We start from the raw sequence: 25,048 nt of genomic DNA on the forward strand, positions 1-25,048 counted from the left end.
TGTCATTGGAAGTTAATAAATTTTGTCAACGCAAGCAAGCATTCTGTGTTGCATCCTAGCAATTCAAATTTGTCGCACCCGTCTAATTTGTGAAATAGCTTCCACAGTACATGTTGTCCGTGTATCTTAATTCCCCCAATGTTAGGGCAGCTCAAATGTTGTAATTAGCAACCGATTTTGAACCGCAACATGCTTTTTTCAAGGCAAATAAAAAAATAATTGAAGGTTAATAATTTTCTGGCATCAACACAAGCAGACATTCTGTGCGGGATGCAATCAAATTCTGTTGTAGTTGTCTAATTTTCACTTTATTTAGTAAACCCCCCACTGTAGGGGCAGCGCAAAGGCTGCGATCAGCATAACCGACATTGAATAATTAACTGCCCTGTTAGTACGCATTCACAAAAGCAGTTAGTTCGACTATGCAGAGCTAATATGAAGTCAATTCAATCAATCAGCATAAACCGAATTTCGTCGTCTCCCAGCTGCCCAGTTGCAACATGATGCAACACGCAACAGCAAGCAAACGAAATCGCTTGATGTTACAAACCGCAATAAGATACGGGTTAAAACCGTTGCGTGTGTGAGAGCACCGTCGCTGTTTATTCGCTGGATACACTATCTACTGTCTACTGAACGCAATAATCTGCTTACATGCGACACGGGGACGGGAACATTTTCTTCAACCAATCAAGGTAACACAGAGATGTAAGAGAAACACTACATCCTATGATAAATTGAACAATTGTCCTTACAAGGACAACAAATGAAATGTAAAGATTTAATTTTGAAGTAGAATACTTCTCTCAGGAAGTTCGGCTACATAGGGATGTGAAATGAAAATCTAAAACTGAAAAAAGTGAGAAAAATTTCAAATGCTAATAAATCGGTTAGTTTTCGATGGATTTCCTTCGTTTTTGCAGCAATCGATTAGAAAATCTTCTAAGATTCCTACCAAATGCATGAAATTGCAATTTTATCATTCGAACTATTGTTCTATTGAAAACCCTTAAGCCTTGTCAAAACACAAAATTCGACCTCTGATTGATCGTTATACTGCGCTTTCCCAAGCACGGTCGGCAGAGTTATGGACCTAGTAAATTGGGAATGCATCATTTGGCCTATATAAGAGCTACATCAGATAATAAACAAACATTTCATCGGATATTAAACTGAACAACTGAAATTTGGAGAACACAAATGATTATTTGAAGAGTTAATATTTTCTTGTTTTGCGCTATAATCCAAAGTTAATTATCTTCATCTACATGCGTACTCAGATTATTATTACGTGTTTGCGTCGCTTTGTGTTTGGCTACGGTCATGCAGAACGCAAATAACGGCGCGATGCGATTCGGCAAGACGAAATCTGTTGAAATGTATAGCTCTACTTCGCCTTAAAAAGAGCTGTACATTTCACCACGATAAGGCAAATCGCATCGCGCCGGCATTCGCGTTCTGCATAACCGTAGCCTTTGTTCCGTTCCCGTTTAATGATGTCGTATTAAATGTGCATATTACAATTCGGCAGCACTTCAACTTCTCATTTGCACAAAATTTAAGAATATTCAATGAACTTCATTCAAAATATCAGACAAAAAGGAATTACAATACTGCCAATGAACGGTCAACGTTTATTTACTAGAAAAAAAAACTGACACGCAAGCAGCCGGGTTATCTTTCTTGTAGAAGTATTCTACTTCAACCTTGCGGTCGTGGCTTTGCATACAACCTTCTTGTGATTTTTATTCATCCACTTTCGTTGGGAAGCCGTACCCGATCAATCAGTATGATTAAAACTCGCCCAGAGACGGTAAATATTTACGCGCTGTTCGGGATATTCGCCTCGCAATCGTATCCGCCAATCTACCGTTCAGCTAAATTCAATTGAAGGACTATTTGAGGCTTCCGCACCGAGGAGCCATTACGGTTCATGCTTTGTAATCAGTGCGTGTTTACCGTTCCCTTTCTTTCACTCGAGATGATAAGGATTTATCGATCAGCCAACGATTTTTTTATGTGTTTTCAATTAAAATACCTTTTAATACGTAAATGGATGGAAAAAGAAAAAAAATCTATGGAGAACTCAATTATAAACTTCAGTTGTTATATACACACAGTTTAAAGTTTTTTCCATGAATTGACTACTCTTGTAATCATTTAGAGAAAGCCATTTTTTTACAGCTGGTGCAATTACTGTAACTGAAAGTTTAAATCTCTGCCTAAGCTGATGGAACAAGGCTTCGATTGTAAATCTGTCGCCCCAGTAAAGTTTCTTTTCAAGTAACGTGGACAACACAAAACTGTCCATCGTTGAAAAGAAAAATTGTCTCGCTGAGAGGAAAGAGAGAGAGAGAAAAAAAAGGAATCCAGTCAAGCCAAGCTGAGCTTAATTTATTTAATTTCTGTTTGCGCCATTTTCATTCAAATTAGTAACGGTTCCGCTTTGCGATAAAAGCAAAACTGCGGGATAAAAATTTACATTTTTGATGTACACAGTTGCTGTTTGTGACCGAAGAAAACGACCATCTGCTGTGGTTTGTCTCATGCACAGACTTAGTTTTTTTTTTCACGAGCTTTTGATGGACTGTTGTTCATAACTAAAGAGCCGGCCAACCGTTGCACGTTATTCTTCTTAAGCTGTTGCACGAAGAACATAATGCGCTGCGAAACATGTTGAGAGCAGAAACAATGGTTTCAAGTCACCGACAATGATAGCTTTACGCTTAACATTCAGAGAACAGATTTTTTTGGACTTTATTTCTGCAACAATTCTGCACAATTGCCAACACGGAATGGGTTTTGTTTTTCTTCAGGTAGCAGTGTAGTTAGAGATCGGCGCTGTTTTTATTGAGACTGCTAAGCCAAAACAAAATCAAAGGATGCGATTCTGTTCGATCATTTTTGATTTACCAGTAACTTACAACACGAATGCATCTAGAGTAGTGAGGTGCAAAAGTATGCACGGGGTAAAAGTACACATTGGCCTTTTCGAAGCATACGAGCAAAATAAACTGGCAACATTGTATGAATATATAATATAACGTCAGTTAATCACACATGTAAACACATAAGATTCCGTTTAAATGGGGCGAAGCTATGAGGAAAGTTGTGTTTTGAGCTGTTTTGATCTAATTTTTTTAGTTTTGGGAACTATGATTGACCTATTCGGAAACTACAGAAACTCGAAAACAAAAGAGCCCAAAAAACTCTTGTATAATTGTGGTTTGTAGGGTGAATTTGTTTTGCCGGAAATATTTTGATGTTAGTCATAAAATTTAAACCAGTTGGAAAACTCATTGTGGGGCAAAAGTACGCACTAAGTGCCATCAACCGTAATGAAAAAATGTGTTTAATAACGATGTTTTTGTACAGAAGTTACTCAAAAATAACTAGTGGTATGCGGATGTGCTCCGAAACTGAGAAATATTATGGTTTCATGATTTTTTAAATGGAATCTTACAACCATTATAATAGTTTTGTTGATATCCAAAATGGTCCTTCCGGATTAAATAGGGGCTTCTAGAAGGTTGGCGAGAAATAAATAGCACAGAGAAGGAAAAAACGAAACTTCTTAAATAAAAATTTGTATACAAGTCACGACGGTTGTAACTTGCATTTAAAAGAATGTTGAAAAATTACATTTCTTCATCGTTATTAGTTATTTGGCTTACCATTTTCTGACATTCTCACTTTCAAAACTTGTCATGTTTTGGATTTTTTTACACAATATTGAGGGTTTTAGAAAAGTATACAGTCCAAATAAGCACTGACGAAGGCACTATGTCAGTGCCGAAATACGTATTTGCAAGTGAAAAGTGAAAAGTGATAGAATTAAATAGTGAAAGTGAATAAAAAGTGAAAAGTGTAGTGAGAAATAATAATCACTTTTTGATGAAGAAATGTCAATAAATACTACAGAACTCGTGTATATGCATACCATAAACCGATATATTGTGCCTCAAAAATGTATAATGTATACAAACATCGAAGTTTGGCAAACTTTTAAGACACAGTCAATGGGACGCAACATTCAGGATTAAATAAACGTTAAAAGAATTGATTATTTTTATAACGAAACGTTAACGCATATGAAATTGTGGCGCAGGACTGGATTTTACATGTTCACTTATGAGGAAGGTTTATCCAAAAATGTCGTAACGTAACGTAAGAGTAAAATAAAAGTTTGTGAATCGTCTGTATTGCCTTTCTTACTAAAACTGGATTCGCTCTCAGATGCTAAAAAGGTGCTAAGTGACTAATCACGTTTTTTTCTCGTAACCTTTAGCCGAAGGAGACAATTTAAATCAAAGCTTTACACATGGAACAGAACAACCCAAAGAGCATGCTGTGCATTTAGTCAAGTGCACGCGACGACACACACATACATACACTCACAACATATAAATAACTAATCATAATCAAATTGTGCTTGTGACATTTTTTTTTGCATAATTTTATTCTCCGTGTCAAAAATAATAAAAAATTGTAAGTATTTTAGATTTGTAAATATGTATAGTTTGTATATATTTTAAACAGCGATTAGTATTGATTACGCAACGCAAGTTCATGAGTTTTCAAACTAACCTTTCTTAGTATGTTAGAGCGTATTTTTTATAGTGGAAATTTTGCTATTTCGTCAAGACACACTTTGTCTTTCTTATAGGAGATCTACCTAATTTATAGACGCCACATCTCACATTTCGATTAATGTAAATTCTAAAAACACAAAGACTTTGATGGTTGAACTTTAGGCTTTATTTACTTGGCTAACAGATGCCTGTTTTTAATCAATAAAAAATTCCAACATTTTAGTGACGGGACAACGCAAATTTTACCCCCTAGTAACTTTGGCCCTGTTAAACCAAATGACTTCATTAAAAAAAAATTTGAACAGGTATTTTTCAGTACAAAAAGAATCCGAAATTTCACTTTGATCGGTTTGTTAGTTCTTTGCTGAACTGAAAAAATGTGCCTTATTCATGACGGGATAATGCTTGATTCCAATAAAAATTTACTCCTAACTGAAATCTGATTTGGCATCAAAATTTAGGAAAATAGTTATGTTATTCTCAATCTGCATTATATTCCACTAGAATTAGTGTTGAGGTTTTGAATATTCATTCACTTTTGCCATGTTAGCAACATCGGATATTAACTAAAAACCGTCAGTCACACTTCTATGCTTATGAAAATTATGACCTCATGGTGTTGATCCGCTGAGAATGTGTCATTTGAAAATGAAGAAGTGGAAACTGAAAAAGTTGAAATTTTCTAAAAGAAAACAACATTTAGAACCAGAACGATTTGTTTGATATAGTGCAAATGAAAATAAATTATGAAATGCTGTAGGAAATATCAGAACATATGCAGATCACGGATGATATTCACTCCCAGCTGAACTTTTCAGATTTTCAATATATAATATCAAACATAGTTAAACTCGAAATAATCCACCAAGCAATGTTACCTGGCCTTTCTCATAAAAAATCTAATATTTTCTGTAACAGATGAACATATAAGCTTCAATTCATATCATAAAGATTGCTAATATCTACGCTTTTTTGCTCAAAATAATCATTATTTGGCAACCAATAGCGTAACTGCACCAAATATGCAATAAAAAAGTGCAATTTCGTAATGTAATCGATTTGAATGATGTTGTCCTGTTCGAGTTGACAGTAAATAACCTTTTGCTGCACAGAATTGGCAAATACTTATGTATGTCTAGATGTGGATAAACCCCTTCTACAATAGATTGAGCAAAGCATGATTGTTGAATTGACGTTTCCTTTTGCACATTGAAAATACACATTTTATTGTAAAGTGGGTTCCGCCTATATATGTGCCAAACGACAAGCATTTTCAAAATAAAATGGAGCTTATTTCAGTCACACTGAGATGTAATAAATAAAACCGACCTAGTCCCACCAAACACACAGCATAACCTTTGCAGCGTATATATTCTGCCGAGATGACAACGTAGAAGCATGACCGGTCATTATCCGAGATTCTTTTTTCTTTGGGTTACTGTAATGAATTTATTTTTCATCAGCCGTCACGATATCATTAAGAAAACCCTTCCTTGTTTTCTAGTGGAGTAATATAGACCGTTCCAATAATTATAAATACACTTACGATCAACCGTCATTTCAAATAACGTGCAGTATTCAACCAAACGTTGGCTGCGTCCTGTTGTTTACATCCAAAAGAAACAGATGCTGTCATTTTTTCTAACATTTAGTGCGAAATTTTGAAAATGCGTGGGCTTTCTCCCGAGCAAAGAAAGCGAATTGTGCACAAATGGGGCACCGTGAGTGGTCTTTCTATAAGAAAATTAGCCAGAGAAGAAGGTATAAGTGTCGGAGCAGTTCAAACCGCATTGCGGAAGTATTGTGAAGAGTGCACATTTACTGATGCCCCAAGACGTGGTAGAAAACCCGGGCCTGTTGATTCCACAATGGACAAAAAGGTTAAGGAATACTACAAGCGGCATCCTTCAGTATCAGTACGAGATGTGGCGAGAAAGCTTGGAACCTCGGCGAGTAACGTTATGCGTGCCAAGAGAAGAATGGGTCTGCAGACCCGTCGGAAGCAGAAGCAGCCAAAAAGAAATCCAAAACAAGCTGGATCTGTGAAACCGAGAGCTCGGAAGCTTTATGACAAACTTCTGACTAAAAAAATGGGTGTGTTATCATGGATGACGAAACCTACATAAAACTGGACTATAAGACTCTGCCAGGACCGCAATTTTATACATCACCGAAGGGAAAGGATGTCCCTGGATCAGTGAAAGCCATTTACACCGAATAATTCTGCAAGAAGGTAATGGTTTGGCAGGCCATTTGTGAATGTAGGAAAATATCTCGTCCATTCATTACGAATGACACAATGAATGGTAAAATTTACGTGAAAGAGTGTTTGCAGAAAAGGTTGTTACCCATGGTTAAGCAGCATAACAATCCTCCAATCTTTTGGCCCGATTTTGCTTCCTGCCATTACTCTAAGGATGCACTAGGGTGGTATAAAACAAATAATGTCACATGTGTTCCAAAGGAGATGAATCCTCCAAACTGCCCTGAAATTCGCCCTATTGAAACTTTTTGGGCTTTGACCAAGGCAAAGCTGAGGAAATATGTCAAACCAGCGAACAATGTTGAAAAATTCCAAAAAGATTGGCTTAAAGTGGTAAAAATGGTCGGAGAACACACTGTGCAAAAGCTTATGAGAAGTGTTAAGAGAAGAGTTAGAGAACTCGCGTATCCTACGAAAAATAATCCCAACTTGAATTGAAACTGGAAAGAAAACACTTATTATCTATATTTCAGAATAAAATGACCCGAAAAATTCTGTGTTTTTTGTTTTATTCAAGAAAGAAGATGTATTTATAATTTTCGGAACAGTCTATAATTCATAAGCGAAAAAACAACGCTCGACATCTGTTGACTTCAAATCATCAGGAATCTAAGTTTCTTATTTTTCGAATCATTCCCAAAGCATGAAATTGCTTGGAAAAAGTTTGACGAGTAACTCTTAATACCGAAGTAAGCTGTTCCTGCGTTTGGCACTTTTTCTGCTGCATTTCCGTAATTTTTCTAACTCTCAATGCGCTTCAGTCGCCGTTTACTTTGAATGAAATGAGATTGCCAATGACGATTATATGGTATAAAATCAAACATTTGTACACAAATGAAATTATTTGACTCCAAAATAAAATCACTAAGGTGTCAAAGCGGTTTGTTTAACATATGACTCAACTCGGTTCATCACGAATTAGATGTGTTGAAATCGACTAGCATTTACTGATGGCGCCATCTGTTGACAAATAGCAAGCAATTAGTTACGCAACTAATCATGGCACAATGGTCATGGTCGTAAAATTTACATTTTCGACCAAAATTGATTTTTTGGAGTCAAATTGTTAGTTTGCTTATGTAGATGATTTTGTCATTTAAGGAAAGTGTTGTAGTGTCAAGGGGTTCGCCACAGAAGGCAGAATCATGAAAGGCTGAACTTTATGACCGTACACACAAGGAAGAATATTTCAAAAGGCAGAATTTCGAAGGGCACGAAAGGCAGAATCACTGGTAGCAAAACCTAACTCATGATAGCCAAGTGCGTGATGACGAATTGGTGCGAATCCTGGTCCCGGTTTCAAAGCTGCTACTCTACAGTTTTTATTTACTATTGTTTGGTAACCAGACATAATATTTGGTCACAAGCAATGACCAGTTTTGATGGGAGGTTCGAATCAAGCCTAATTATTAGAACAGAAACGCGCAAACTGGTTTGGCTCAGGTCCTAAAGAGTCTCACGGCATCGCGGAGAGTAATTTTTCGATGGTAGGTATAACTTACACTAGTCTCAACTGCTTGTTGATTATAATTAACATAAAACAATTCATGCGGCCAAGATGCATAATCGACGGCATGGAACCGAGGCGGCACAAAGCCGCCGTGGTTTCCGCGATCCGAGCCAGCCGCCGACCCGCCGTCGGAAGCGGCGGCCTCTCGCATACAAATAACTGATCTACTGGTTTTCTAGGATTATTCAAACAGGTTTTCTTTCCCTTAGTTAAGTCCGAACCAGCGGTAGCGAGTAAGGACAGCATACACTTGGACAATAGAGTCGGCCAAAGGCCGCGAGTGTGTGTTGTTAAAAAGAAGAAAGACTATTTTCTGATTCTGCCATTCGTTTTTCTGCCTTATGAAATATCCTGCTTTTCATAATTCTGCTTTTCGTGATTCTGTCTTTCGTGATTCTGCCTTTTGATTTTCCGCCTTTCGTAGGAGACCCGTCACTGTTTATAAACCAAAAACCATGTATACAAACGAATAATTATGTATACTAATTTTACGTTTTCTCGATATGTTTTGAACCGAATTGGTACGATATACAGTCCCTCCACAATTATGGGTCAGCTACAATTATGGGTCAGCTACAATTATGGGTCACTTTTAGTAAAATACACGAAACTGAGCAATTTTCATTAGCCATGGTATTTTTTTAATTCACTTGTAACCTTATTGAAATGATTTAAATTTGCAAATGTCACAACAAATAATAATTCTACCCGTTGCATTGAACGAAGTGACCCATAACTGGAATAATGTTACATTTTGCGGTGCACAATTGTGGTCAGCCCACATTATGGCTATTTCTATCACTTTCGCATGATAATGCATCAATAAAATAAATTAATATCAAGCTTTCACTACAATAAAATAACTATTGTGATGTTTTTCGACAATTTTATCGACTAAACGATTTTGAAAGCCAAAAGTGACCCATAATTGTGTCTTTTGCTATGACTTCTCCGATTTTATATTTATTTTTGAACATTCAAACAACACGTTAACTGACCAATAATTGTAGAGATACTGTACAATGAATTTTGTTGATAAATAACCCAAAAATTCAGAACTGATATAAAAAAGGAAATCTTTCAATTATCTTTTTCTATAAAAAAGGAAATCTTCCGCAAACTTTTAACATTCATTTCTGAAGAGCACAAGCAGGGCTTTCAGGTACACTATCTGAAACAGTGCTTACATTTAATGTTTTTGAAGGTCAACATTAGGCAAATTTCGCATATTTTCTGCGTGGCCTGCGGTAGACTCTGTTTTATTCAGCCACTCATATCCCAACCTCCACGCGGTGCCAGCTGGGATACGAGCAACCAAGGAAAGATCGGGTAACCAACCCTGGTGGGAACTTTGTCGTATGCTGACAGGAAAGGAGGATTCTTTTGAGTTTCCGAGCGTCTGTCCTCTATGTTAGGAGTGGCTCAAAACGGCGTCTGTACTCCAGGTTAGGAGCGCCCGATTACCGCCCTCGTGCCAACGTGGGACTCTAAACAGTGTTGTGCACGATGGTCATCCGGCGAGACAGGGGGTTGTTGCGCAGGCCTTAAGCAGGTATTAGAAGAAGCGAATATTTGCTATTTTTGGTACGAATTTTATTTGCACAAAACAAAATCCGTACCAAAAATAGCAAATATTTGCTCCGTGCTTTACAAGCCGCCACCGTAAAACACTCACAAGTAATGAACGAGAAACAAAGAAATTCGAACTGGAAAAATCGGCACAAACCCATGTGACGAAAACGGACTAACGATTGGAAACTCGGGACGTGGAACTGCCGATCTCTCAATTTCCAAGGGAGCACTCGAGTGCTCTCTGAAATCCCGCAGGTTCGACGTCGTAGCGCTGCAGGAGGTGTTCTGGAAGGGCTCAATGGTACGTACGTTCCGGGATGGTCATATCATCTACCAGAGCTGCGGCAAGACACATGAGCTGGGACAGCTTTTATAGTGATGGGCGAGATACGGTGGCCAACCAGCCCTCGAATGTGCAGGTTGAGAATCAAGGGCCGGTTCTTCAACATAAGCATCATAAACGTGCACAGCCCTCACCTCGGAAGTATCGAAGACTTGGAGCGGAGCTTATTAGGATGGCCCGGAGAAGCTGGCCACCTGTTTGCACCAGCTGATTACAAGAATTTGGGATACAGAACAGCTACCGGAGGAGTGGAAGGACAGGGTTATCTGCCTTATCTATAAAAAAGGCGACAAATTGCACTGTGGGAACTATCGTGCTGTCACCGTCCTGAATGCCGCCTACAAAGTGCTTTCCCAAATCATTTTCCGCCGCTTCTCACCCCTAACCAACAAATTTGTGGGAAGTTATCAGGCCGGCTTCGTGGAAGGACGGTCTACGACGGACCAAATCTTTACCACACGGCAGATCCTCCAGAAATGCCGTGAATACAGAACCCTCACGCACCACCTATTCATCGACCTTAGAGCCGCGTATGACACTATCGACCGAAAAGAGCTATGAAAGGTCATGGACGAAAACGGCTTTCCGGGGAAGCTGATTAGACTGATAATGGCTACGGTGGATGGGACGCAGTGCTGTGTGCGGATTTCGGGTGGATTGTCAGGTCCATTTGAATCGTGGCTTATGTAAAGCGATAACGACGAGCACCTTGGAATACCTTCTGGATCTCACCAAGGGGACTTCCACGGCCGGCATTCAGTCGCACCTTCCTGTACCAGTCAGATGCTATTATCGACAGGCGGATTCCAGGTGATGCTTTCTAAGTTATCGCTGGAAGCTCTCTCCGACAAATGTAGCAAGGGTAACGAAATCCTGTGCTCCAAAATAGAGGAGTTCCAAAGGCAAGCGACCTACTCGCAAAGCATTAGGTGCCCTTCTACGCACACGACAACCTATCAACGAGGCCACTGAAAGTGGTTTTGCGAGGTTTGCCAGCTTTGGCCGCTTCAACAGTGAAAGCAGAGCTTGGTTTATATAAGCTTTGTTTTATATAAGCCGGAAGCGGTTTTTCTGTTGAATTGCCGATTCCAGATCTTCAAAGACGACCGTTACCAAAGCGAGCAATTCTTGGTACTAAGAGTAGCACGAATTTAGATGCCCTGCGAAACATGAAGCATATGTTCACACCGTGACGTAATCCATGACACCCAGTCTAAAAGTGCGAACTGTAGCCAAACCCATCGCGCCACCAGCCGTTGCTGCCCGAAGCGAGCGGAGTGCATTCAGAAGGCAGCGTCAACGGGCAACCAGAACGGACCTCACCGATTTAAACTTTTAAATAAATAAGGTTAATTAAAATTGGGTCATTTTCAATAGAATTACTCTATTTAAAGATATTTATTCAGGCGTGGTGACGCATTTCACATTTTAATACTGAATCCAGTAATAAGAACAGTTTTTATAAATAACCAATGTATATAATCAAATAATACCGTGAATACTAGCTTTCAAACAACCTAACTTGCCCATCGCATGATGGCCTCCGCGATCAACTCCTTGCTCAGTCTCATTGCGTCAGAATCTGTTTCGGAAATCGAAGCCAAATCTTCTCCATGGGTGGCATCTGCTGTCTAGCGACTGGACGAATCCCCCGAAACGGATCTTACCCCAACATAACGCCACGGGTCCAGAGCACCGTGGGAGAAATACACTCGCTGCACTTCGGGTTGATTACCTCCATAGAAAAGGTTCGTGTCACTGACCAGGGATCTGAATACGTCCGGAGATAGCCAATCATCGAATAAACGTGAGCAAAGCTCCTGGAAGAAGTTCACACTAAGGCGGCTGCCAAAAGGCTGCTGCAGCGAATCCGAAGTTAGTGGCCATCCCATTGATGTGCAACGCTGGAACAACCATTGACGCTCCCCGTTGCGGAGCATTTCATCTTCCCAGTCAGTCACATGGTATGATTCCACAATACTTTCGAAATCCATCAGCAGACACTCAGCATCCGAGAAACTACCAGTCAGCCAATCCGATAGAGCAGTGATTCCGTTCGGTTGATCGGAACTCGTAAGAACCTCACACATGCGAGCAATGTTTTCACGTAAGTTTGCGCTTGTAGCTTGTAAAGTAATTTCGTTGAATATTCCATTGAAGAACGCCTTAACATCATTTGGATTTTCCGCATCGATTGGATTGCAAACGTTGAACAATCTATCGACGGTTGCCGATAGACCTGCGTCAATAAGATTCTCAGCAACGCCAAATCCTTGCCAAATTGTATTATAACACTCATCCCCGCCGTGGCGTCGGATATTAGCTCCCACTTCTTGAGCAAATCGACTAAAATTATTGCTGGCAAGCGACAAACCACTGGAAGACCAAACTCCTTGCACAAGATGCGGATACTGCTTGCGAACCCATTGCGCAATCGAACCCGAGAAACCAACTCCGCCCAGAATAACCCGAGCTCCAGGGTCCTGTAGAACTTCGTTCCTGATGTGCCTTATTAGGTTCGCAATGTCCGGTAGAAACTGTGTTGGAGCTAGGTAACGCAAATTGTGACGAGTCGCATCTCTAAATTGAAAAACGAGCTGATTACGAATTGAACTAATTTACGAGAAAGCTTAAACTTACTCAATCGGTATACTTTCTCCATAGTAGCGCAGTTCGTTCGCGACCAAATACGCACTCATGTTGGCAGCAATATCCACAAAATGTCCTTGTTCAACCAAATGCTCCTGCAGTTCCCATGGTCCACCGACAAACAGGAAGATCGGTCCGCCCGGACGATAATACTGGTCATTGGTGACGTACCGCATCGGGAAGAAGATTCGATTTTGTGCATTGGAGTGACTCCGACGAACCAACAGCTCATTCCAAACGGCTACCGATTCGACATCGGGTCCGGGTTGCGCCTGAGGAATGATTCGATTGGTTCCGAACAGCAGCGGTCGGCTAGGGTTCAGTTCGATGGCGGCGGTAGCAAATGCCACCAAACAACCGAAAAATACAACTTGTTTTGCTACCATTTCCAGGAACGTCACTGAAATAATTGATTGCTAAAGGAAGTGGATGGCTTTTATATACCATATATTTTAGATTAAAAATAAACCCCGATGCAGTTTTATACAAATCGGAAGGAATTTGGTGGGTACTAACCGGGCCTCAATCTAAACCAGAGATTGGGCACGTTCTCGTGATAATAATTATACCAGGTAAGACAACGGAAAGTCCATATCAGTGGGGCAGAGAAACTGATTAGGGGGCGCTAACACCTGGTAAAAATCTGATCGATAACATGTTGTAGGCGATGCAATAAATCTAACCTGAATTTTTATTGCATCTCTTCTCATACCTACTCATACTTTTATTGACTGCACGATGCAATGAATACGATTACACACAAGATACGAGTACGTGAACAAAACGTGATCCGGTTTGTTTAGTTTCTAAACCACAAATGAAAATGAGAAAGAATCCGCGGCACTTGTATTTTTTTAATTATATTACAGAGCCAAATGAACAGTAATTAGCTTTACTTTCGCGTACCCGTAGTCGTGTGTATTATTATTTATTGTGAAATTATTGTTTCAAACATAAAAATTAAATGCAAGGTTTCTAAGGCCCAAGTGACTTTTTAAATATTTCGCACTGTTAACGGAAAGGTACTCTAGAAAAGTCTGTGTGGTATCGCCGTTTGCCAAGGCTAATTTTTCATGCTAGTGTTCTAATAAATTTTTAATTTACGAATGGAGAACATTTTGTTAATTCCTGTATTGCAGAATTTTCTACCTGTGACATTTCCATCATATTGAAAAATTCAACATCGCGGTGGCGGTGGGGGTGTAAAAATTTGGTTATTCCTCTGGCAATGGGATTCCAAGCTGTCCTCATTTCAGTACGCACGACTGGGTTCCTTCCGAAAACGATAAGAAGAAAAATGAGAATGATTCGATGCTTCACTGGATAAAAGGTTTATGTACTCTACATGTGTTTTTTACATGCTCATAACAGCTCGCAGGCAAAGGTATCAGAACATTTGTATTTCCGAATTGTGAAACATGAAATCATACATTATTTTTGTTATTTATTGGATAGCACGTAACAAGTCGATTACTCTACTGTTATGCTGAGATTCACACCTAAAGCCTTTTCTAATGTTCCATTGATACGTAAAACCACACATTCCAGTCAATGTGGGTATATTCCAGTGCCAATTCATTGGTCAGGCTGTAAAAGACTGCGTTGTGCAAGCTACCAATCGGCGTCGATTGCACATGGAGAGCTGCCGGTGTGCGGCAGGTAATGCATGCGAAAGTAATATTGATTTTTATTCCACACTGCACCTGTCACGTCACTTATCGTCACATCCTTCGGTAGTGCAGCTTCTACACCGATATGTAACCGAAGTTGACGGAAGCAATGATTTACAGTTTTCATGTTAAGTCACTGTCGGGAGCCGTGTGCGCAGTTCCATCACCTATTCCGAACGTAAAGTTGTGTGACTCAGTGGAAAAGTTGTTGTTAATCGGTGAAGTTCTAAGATATCTGATTCGAAAAGAGAATACGAAAAGCGATCCATCAGTAGCAACTTTGTTCGATGCAGGTTGAGTATTGATGCAGTCCGACAGCGTTTCCGTGCTTCTACCGATAGTGTAAACCTCTGGGGAAATATCCATTAGCATATCACGGCGTCAGACAGCGCCCCGCACGGTTGGTTGAGATTGATGCACATTCCACCGATCACGTTACGGTTCAGTCTTGTCATGTTGTATAGCAGAACCATACGGTATGGAATCCCGTCACGGTAGTCCCTCAGACACTTCAATTTCCGACTGGGTTTTTATGCTTCTCCAGTTGAGTTTGCTTTTAATTTTCCTCACAGATATACAGGTTTGCACAGAATGAAAAAACTGGAATGAGTGAAAGTGTATTTCATGTGATATCAAAGACCATGCGTTTGCGTCATGGAGTACGCATCATCAGAAGTGTGCTAAACTTTCAAGACGATGCTTGAAACTAAGAGAGCGACGTCGATTGCCCTTGTATAAAAATTAACAACGTGGAAATAAGATGTCGAATGTATTGATCCTTGGAATGTGCCGGAATGAAGCGATGCACAATTCAGAATGAGCAGAAAAAGGACTATAAACACGAATTGTTTCAAATTCTATGCAGATATATAGCACTGTTTATGGAAACAATTCATTAGGATGATTACTATCGTTCTTAACATTATTGGATTAGTTTCTATTAAGTTTCTTATAAAAGTGGCATAACAGTGGACTTACCTGCAGCTAGTTACTACTTAACTTCAGATTTTCCAAGAAACCTTCTAAACTTTACCAACTTGCTATTTTTCCCTCCACTACTTGTTATCATTTTTTCTGATTTCTCCATGATCGGACCAATTGCATTGTTTAGGTAATCTTTTGTAGTTTAAAAAAAAATTCAAAAAGTGAGCTTTTTTAGATAGGGGAACAGTTCCATTATTCATCTCAGCCCATATATTCATGTCATACAACACGAAAATACAACTGAAAACAGAAAAAACGCATATTTTCTAACTAAGTCAATCTATTAATCCATGGAAAGGATTCTTCTTAGTTCACTTTAGATTTATCAGAAATTAGAATCCTCAAAAATTCATTTAAAAGCACTAAATTTGATATCATAGTCGGGATTCTGCACTCAAAAACTCATTTATTTTAATCATCTACCTCAGAAAACAAAATCCGCGCATTGCTCTACACGGTTACAACGGGACTCGTTCAGCAGCCAACCAAAGTGTTTTTCATCACTAGCGGACCACTTTTTATTTTAATCACTAGACAAAATCACTCACTACACTAAGAATACTTTAATCTTTGAAATGTTCGCCTCAAATTTACAAAAACAAGCTTGAATTAGCAGGAATATATGAGATGTATTTCTACAATTCCAAATTTCAACTGTATGTATTCATCTGTTTTGACTGCCTTGAAGAAAATCAAAAGTTGCCAAACCAGTTTCTGTTAATACGAAAAAATCATACTGAAAATGTTAAATTATTCCAACATAACTGACATAAATCGACAGCACTGCAGTGGTTACTTAGGCTACCAATTTTGCACGTAAACAACTACAGCGGATATCTAGGTAACCTACTACGACGGTCTGCGGCTACGTTCATTCATGATAATGTGATTCATTTATGATTAACTGTGTCGTAATTCATTCATAATTAACGGCGTCGTGAGATGAATAATTGAGCAGTGGTACAAGTTTTGAGATGGATATGGAACCGTTGTGAAAAATGGTTTGTTTTACAAAATTTAGGATAAATGTAGCTAAGTTTACTAAATGTACAATGCTGGGCGATGCCATAGAAGCACGTAAGCGCGTAAATTTGGTATTTAATCTGTGCATTCTTCGTGAATATCGGCTCAATTAGATGAATAATGAAACAGTTCCCCTAATTATTTTTAATTTCTCTTTCAACATTTTTTTTCGAAAAATAAATAATTGTCTTAGAGTGTATAATTTTTTCGTAAAGACAAAATTATTACAGTGATAGACATTCGTTTAGCCGAACATCGATAATTTTGAAAATGCTCGAGAAAACATATCAACTGCATTTTTTATCCGATGTTACTTTAGTCGTAGTGGTTAAATACTTGAGCCGCTTTCACGAAAACGATTCAAGTCGCGCTCACACACACACTGAGTGCGTTGCGGTGTATATAAACATTAAAGCAGCGTTTTCGTCCTAGACATTCGTTTAGCCGAGGCACGTGAAATATTCGCTCATGTACAACAATCGTGGTTTTTTAAAGTGGTTTACAGTATATTTCGACTAAACAACGTTCAATCTACTAGGTGAGTAAAAATTCACAGTTCAATTTTGGTTTATTGATGATAAACATTGAAATATCAGCAATGGCGAAAAGTAATCGGTTGACGGAGGAAGAACGGCGTATTATAATGCTTTTTAAGGAGAACGGTTACTCTAATGTCTCAATCTCGCGGAAAATTGGTCGATCTGAGAAAGCGGTACGAAATGTCCTCAAAAAAGGCTCGAAATATGGCATTAAGCGTCTTACCAAAGGGAACACCAAAGTCCTGCTCCCCGATAAAGGAAAAACTGGATGTTCCAGACAAATTGCCCGAATTTTAAAAGAATCACCGAACATAAAATGGAGGAAACTTCGAGGGAAACCGAAGCTCACCCTCATACATGAGCAGAATCGGCTCAAGTTTGCAAGGAAATATTTGGAGTGAAAGGCTGAATGGCGTAAGTTCGTGTTATCTGACGAGAAGAAATTCAATTTGGATGGACCGGACTGCTACAGTTGCTATTGGCATGATTTGGATCAAACCAGTGTTATCAGATCGAAGCGAAATGTTGGAGGTGGAAATGTAATGGTGTGGGGCGCCTTTTCTTACCATGCGAAGCTTCCGATTTGTTTTATTTCAACCCGAATGAATTCCGAAATGTATCTGGAGCTTCTGGATGACGTTTTGAAAAGCCATTTTGAGAACAACGCGAATGAGGACGTTATTTTTCAACAGGATAATGCATCAATTCACGTCTCAAGCAGTCGAAGGCTTGGTTCGCTGAGAAAAGCATCTCATTACTGGACTGGTCAGCTTGTAATCCTGATTGCAACCCCATCGGAAACCTCGTGGGAATCTTGGCTGGGTTGGTTTATTCGAACGGACGTCAATTTGAATCCGTTTCCAGCCTTAAGTCAGCAATTAAAGAGTGTTGGGCTAAAATAGATTTGGGAACACTGCAAAAGCTGTCCGATTTGATGCCAAATCGTATTTTTGAAGTAAAACTTTTATTTAAATTAAATTTTCATTATTCGGCTTAACGAATGTCTACCCATTTTTCTTATTTTTTACCCATTCTGCTATGAAAATGGTTTGTGTCAATATGGAATTGGCTGTTAATTGAAGAGATCTATCCTACAACAACAAAAACTGCTGAAAATTGTGTTTTAATTTTGAGCCACAGAGAAAAATGAGCCTCGGCTAAACGAATGTCTACAATGTATCTATAACTTTGCCGAAGATGTCACACCGATTAAACAAACCGTTTTGGCCCTAAAAACGAAGGTCTTCGTGAAGCAATTATTGTTTATATAGATTAAGTACTAAAATGTACCAATGCATGTGCACTAAAGGTTTTAATTTGATGGGTTACCGTCGATGAATTACTACAAATGCGGTGCGAGTGATACTTCAGAAACACAAGGAGGGAATACTTTTCCCATGACATAGAAGTTGAAAACCCCTCAAAGTGGAAGTTCTTCGTGGTCTTCCTGACATGAAAGTTTAAACCCTGTCAGAGGAGCTGATGGGTAAAATGACCCTAACGAAGTCAAATTCATAAATAGATGCGTCACAACAAGACTCATTAAACCCCATTTTTCAAGTTGCAGCTGCCGCAACTGATAACGACCATACACTCACCACGGAGAAATAAGTTTTACTGTTGGTGGAGTGCATCAACACTTTCCGTGCCTGTAAAAGCTGAGCTAAACAACTACAATCTGTGGTCATCATCAAAACAGGAACGCTTGCTCCGCCAGGAACAAGATTTATGAGATTTGTGATTTCCTCAACGAACACCAAATGGATATTGCTATTATTACAAAAAAGATCTCAAAGCTGAGGTAAACGTTTTTCTTTCCGATTTTTGTAAGACTGGATTGAACAAATTCTTCTGGAAGGGGTGTGGCTATTGCTACCGCTACCGAGTTTTCAACTTGAGATCATCGAAGCCGTGGGGTTGGAAGTGCCCGCTTCGGTCGGCCTACTGTCTCAAGCAGGCCACTGTAAGAGATGGGGGCAGTTAATCATTGCGGACGCCCTCAACGCAATACACCATGCCTGGGGCACAGTCGACGCAATCAAAAAAGTCTGAACCTCTTCAACGATCTTCGAGTAGACCACTACAACATTCTATGTTCAGATGCTCCCACCCGGTTGAGCAGATGCGGATTACACACCACCATCGACATGTTCCTCTCCAGTATGGGCAAAATCACCGACCCGGTTGTCCTCCAGAACTCAGTTCGAATCACTTCCCAGTTGTGGACGAAATTTGTTAAAACACGCTGTTGAGTTTTCTTACCTTGCATATTATGACATGTGTGACCACAGTTCTACATTTATTTCTAACGATACAAAAGTGTTGAATGGCCCATTTGGAATTACGTAACACGGATAAAACCATAAGTTTCGCTCCTTCCATTGAATAATTTTCGTGCGCTATTGATGTGTCTCAATAATGACACCGGAAAGTTTGTTCGACTAATTGCCATTGCTAATTTACATTTGCCGATGACACAGGATTCTTCAAATTCCCTTGTTATCGCTTTATTACAAGTGAACACACACTACCAGCACACGTACAACTAATATTTAGCAAGTGAACACACACTACCAGCACACGTATAACTAACAAATAACTGAAAGCGAACACGCCAGAACCGGACAGGACCATATGTCCTTTCTTCGAAAATCTTCCCAGGACGGACGATGGTTAAGTATGGGGGTAGCTTTTGTGCTCCTCCTAGCTAACTACCCGAAGACTGGTTAACAGTGTTCACAAATGTTAACAAATGTTAACAAATTTCGACACAGAAAAATGAAAGTGATTCAACAGCAGTTTCACTCTCACTCACTTAAAACTGATATTGAGTGTCACCCAAATCAACTATCAGTCAATAATCATGTCAGTCATATAAATGATACATCTTAACCTTCATTGAACCCTTGTGTGGAAAACCACACAAATGAATTTTGTCTTGATATTTTTTCGAAAACTTCTCGATCGATTTTGATGAAACTTGTTGACAATTCCTAAACCATCAATCTTACACAAAATACATTTTCTCCAAGAGAAAAATATTTTTGGTTGATGAGATATTTAAAAACTTACGTTGTTTACCCTGGTGTGTGGATTTCCACACATACAACATTCGAATTTATTTTGGACAAGAAACAACACAATTTTGCCCCAAACATATTTTTTTCATTGAGTGCATACATACCTGAAGCTATTGGTACCAATTAATCCTGTTTCAAAAATCGAATAAGGTGTGTATGTGTGCGGAAGTATGTGTATGTGTGTTGATTTTTATTCTTACGACCAATATATTTCAATTTAGTCGCGTTTGAAAGAGCTTAAAGTCTAGTTAGTTGATGGAAAATATCGTTTTGATCCGAAGGTTCATTCAAAAATGACGTAACAAAAGGTGATCAATTTACATGGGAACTGATGAACTAATTGATTTTTTTTCAACGGTTTGACTGATTTTAGAAATGAATAAAGGTGCATTCTTGTAACACGCTTCAAAATCAAATCAATCAAAAGGCTACGTGGGACATGTGTAAAAGTATGTGTTTATTTGTTTCATCCCAGTGTGAGAATTTTCACTTATATGGGTTACGAATACGCTAATGCTAAAAGTACCTATTTAGTGTTTGCACAGCCTGGTTGAGCAGTGTTCAACATTTACACAGTTTTATGTCTACTGCAAGACAAGTATACTCGCACTTTTAGGTATATTGAAATAAATTTAGAATGGATCTCCCGAGATGGTCTAACAAGCCAGTCGTCGTGGGTTCGAGTCTCGGCTCGGGAGAAACTGTTAGTGTTAGTAGGATCGTAGCGCTAGCCCCGCAATTGTCCTTAACACTAAACATTCGACTGAGAAGTCTGTGTATAATGAACGAACCGGAATGTAGCACCAAGGCTTTGCTTACTTTCCTTAGCATAGATTTCAGAATATTCTTACGAACATTCCTAGCACCAAATTGCTTCATTTGGTCAAACCAATGTTAGGATTTTTTTTGTTCAACTTCTATCATAGCATGTTTAATTGGTCTCATATCATGTAAATACGTTTTGTTTTGTAGCTTTTGCATGAACCATCGGTTCGAACAAATGTCCGATGATGACCTAATGGCCTTCAAGCCCTTCCAATTGCAGCTAAGGAAATCAAATCAATACATCCATTGCTGAGATAATCCAAATGTACTTTTCAAGATTGTTTTTGTACACTACGCATAATATCATTCAATTGGTTACCTCAAAACTACTGCAATGTACTAGGCGTTTCCACAAGTTTTGTTTTGTATTTTTTTTTTGTTTCCAACGTACCTTTGGAAATAATCATTTAATTTTAAATCCTAACCAAATCCTAACAAACGCATCTAGCACCAAAAGGACTCAAATCAGTCGAACCGCTGAAAGAAAAAATCGGTTAGTTTATCAGTTCCTATATAAGCTGACCACATTTCAATACGTCATTTCTGAATGAACCTTCGGATCAAAACAATATTTTTCATCAAATAACTAGACTTTTAGCTCTTTCAAACGCGACTAAGAACAATCGAATCGGTTCAGCCGATGCTGAGAAAATCGAGATATAATGGTCGTAAGAATAAAAATATACACACATACACATACTTCCGCACACATACATACCTCATTTGATTTTCGAAACAGGATTATTTGGTACCTATAGCTTTAGGTATATATGCACTCAATGAAAAAAATAAGTTTGGGGCAAAATTAAGTTGTTTCTTGTCAAAAACAAATTCAAATGTTGTATGTGTGGAAAACCACACACCAGGGTAAACAACGTAAGTTTTTTTTAGGATGCAATGAAGGATAATTAATATCGAAATTATTTTATCTGAGCCAATCTATTGCATGAAGTCAATGGAGTAGGTAGGCACCTTCATCCTACACCGCATAAACATCGCTAAAGCAACATAGCGTGTGCGAAATCACAGTAATGCTGCCAGTCAGCATTACCACTGTCAACTGATTGGCGCTGAAAGCAATTATCACTGTCAGCTCGTTCGTGTTGATACTGATATTCGTAGTATTCAGTTTCAACTGAGAATCTATCACTGACAGTGAAAGTTTGCAACCCTGCTGGTTAATTAACCTATGCAGATATTGCCTGAAGCAACCATGGTCTTACAGGATCTGTATCAGGTGGAAGTTTACTTTGCCATGGTGCCTCCCGAAACAATCGGATTCCTCTGGGATAAGTCGGTGCGTCCATCTACCCTTCGTGGAATTGTACCATTTCCGCTGCCATCGGGAAATCAAGAATGACCTCCTAGTTTCTCGTATGTCCCTTGTGTCACGTTGGTCGAAGCAATCTCTGTGAATGATATCATGCCGGACAAGGCACAGCTCGCGTCTGTATGGTATGCACTCGCAACCCTCAGACACATGAGCCTATTAGGGTGTCCCAAAAAAAATCGATGTTGGAAAAGTCAAGGTGCTCAGCCCTAAATTGATAGATAATGTTATTTATAGCATTTTTGTAGAACATTTCGACTTTCTAAAAAATCGTTTTCAGGTTGCCCAAAAAAATAACTTTTTTAAGCTACAAACTCACTCTTTTGCACTTGTTACAATTCTGTTCGATTCCTAAATTTATCCATATATTTTTTTATTTTTGTGGGGTTGTTTTTGAATATTTTGCATGGTTTGGTTCAGCATCACATTCAATTATTTGACTCCCAGAGCCCATTAAACATCACAAAAAAAATTTTTTTTTCTAATAATTTTCAGATAAAACCCTTCAAAACACAAATAAAAAACCTTTTGATCAAGAACTGAAATTCTCATTACAAAGCGGGATTTACGAGGAAAATTTACATGTAAAAAGATACTTGATATCTTATCGGGGAACTGAGATAGTGGCATTTTTCTATGTGATGGAAAACTATGCATTTTAACCAATATGTTAAATAACTGTTTTATTTTGGGAGATAAATCATTACAATGTCCAGAAAACAAACGCAATTTAAGATGGCTGATAACTTAGTAGAAGGTTTAAAAATTCGGGAAAATCCACGAAAAAAGTTAGAACGAAAATTGTGATTTTAAGTGCCTTCTAATATAAAGCTCAATGTTGCTCGTAATATGTAAGAGATAGAAACATGATGTCTTCGGTAAAGTTTCTTGTTTTCAGATAACCTAAAACTTTGTCGAAGACACCTTGCGTCTATCTTATTCTGATTAAAAAGTAAATTTTTTATCTCACTCATTGGTGGATTAATCACCCATCTTTCTACATTGAAAGATGCATTTTTGGATATCCTGAAACTTTTCCGAACATACCTTATGGCTATAATCAACATTTGAATCACTATTTAGAAAATTATACGCACAAACGGCAAAATAAATCACTGTGCAATGGATGGAGACAATGGCTTTAGTGGCATTTTTGAGAAAATGCATAGTTTCAATCACATGTAAAAACGCCAATATCTCAGCCCCCCGATAAGGTATCAAGGATCTTTTTCCATGTAAATTTTCGTCTTGAATCCCGCTTTGCAATAAAAATTTCAGTTCTTGATCAAAAAATTATTTTATATGTGTTTTGAAGGGTTTTATCTAAAAATTATAAGAAAAAATCACTTTTTTGTGATGTTCAATGGGCTCTGTAAGTCAAATAATTGAATGTGATGCGGAACCAAATCATGCAAAATATTCAAAAACAATCCCACAAAAATAAAAAAATATATGGAAAAACTTAGGAATCGAACAGATTTGAAAAAAGTGCAGAAGAGTGGTTTTGTAGCTTGAAAAAGTCATTTTTTCATAAATCACGTTTGGGCAACCTGAAAACGATTTTTAAGAAAGTCGAAATGTTCTACAAAAATGCTATAAATAATATTATCTCTCAATTTAGGGCCCAGCATCTTGACATTTTCAACATCGATTTTTTTGGGACAGCCTAGCCTATAGGCACTTTCCACGGTAACTGTTAGTACCTAGAGCTCTGGATCACACTGGCCCACCATACATAAGAATGGAGGAAACTACGCTGGCAGAAGTTTCCGCCTACTGCCATACGCCGCTGAGCTATTAGAAATCACACGAGATAGTGCTGCAATAGCCTATGAGGTCCTCCTACAGGCCTAGTCGACGTGGCTCCTAAACGTGGGTTTGCAGTCAACCTCAACCCATATAGAGCAGTCTCCGAGTCTGACCGCTGCCTGTTGCTCGGATTTACGGTTGTTAACAACCGTGACTTCCGTCTAATGATGCGCTAGCTCCAGTTTCCTGGAACACATCCAGTCTCCGACCTTACGTTTATAGTGCGCAGCCGTCAACTCGACATCCTCGATCTACACGCCATTGACTTCTAGATTTATGTCGTCCACCAAGCCGACGATCTCAACTCCTACAGGAAACTTGAGTTTCCGAACACAGTCATACATGACATTCCACAAAACTGGACCCAGGATGGAAACTTTGACCCTCCTCCGTGTCGTAAGCAAGTACTCGATTCTGGAATTAATTTTCCAGAATCTTGTACAGCGACACTGGTACATGGATGCTTCTGAGCGTTAGCGATATAAAGTCCCAGTTGGCGCTTTTGAACGTATTCTTCACGTCGAGCGTAACGATTGCGCAATAGCGAATTCTCCTTCTCTTACGCTCAAGTGTTACCTCCGCCGTCTTGGTGACGGAGAGAATAGCATCCAGCGTGGACTTACCATTTCAAAAACCGCAGTGGTTACTTGCCAGACCCTCCTTCTACACCCTCCATGTACTTCACCAGTCTGTTAAGAATAATCCTCCTAAGCTCCTTGCCCGCAGTGTCCAACAAGCAGATAAGCCTATATGCCGAGGGATTCCCTGGTGGTTTTCCAGCCTTCGGCAGTAAGACCAGTCTCAGCCGCTTCCACCTCTCCGGAAAGAGGCAGTCATCCAGGCCTCTCTGCATGACTGT

General features: G+C 39.0%; 2 protein-coding genes across 27 annotated transcripts in view; one reads left to right on the plus strand and one right to left on the minus strand.

Annotated features, from left to right (window-relative positions):
- The window catches only part of LOC129727649 (voltage-dependent calcium channel type A subunit alpha-1-like), a 352,389-nt gene that overhangs the window by 13,285 nt on the left and 314,056 nt on the right, over nucleotides 1-25,048 (plus strand). The window lies entirely within an intron of this gene.
- LOC129727651 (thymus-specific serine protease-like) lies at nucleotides 11,691-13,335 on the minus strand. Its single transcript, XM_055685687.1, has 2 exons — nucleotides 12,921-13,335; nucleotides 11,691-12,860 (listed from the first exon to the last, which is right to left on the minus strand). Exons 1-2 carry the CDS (start codon nucleotides 13,313-13,315, stop codon nucleotides 11,912-11,914), a joined length of 1,344 nt encoding a protein of 447 aa, XP_055541662.1. The 5' UTR covers nucleotides 13,316-13,335; the 3' UTR covers nucleotides 11,691-11,911.

The sequence above is a fragment of the Wyeomyia smithii genome, chromosome 3 (assembly GCF_029784165.1).
Source record: "Wyeomyia smithii strain HCP4-BCI-WySm-NY-G18 chromosome 3, ASM2978416v1, whole genome shotgun sequence".
Taxonomy (NCBI): Eukaryota; Metazoa; Arthropoda; class Insecta; order Diptera; family Culicidae; genus Wyeomyia; species Wyeomyia smithii.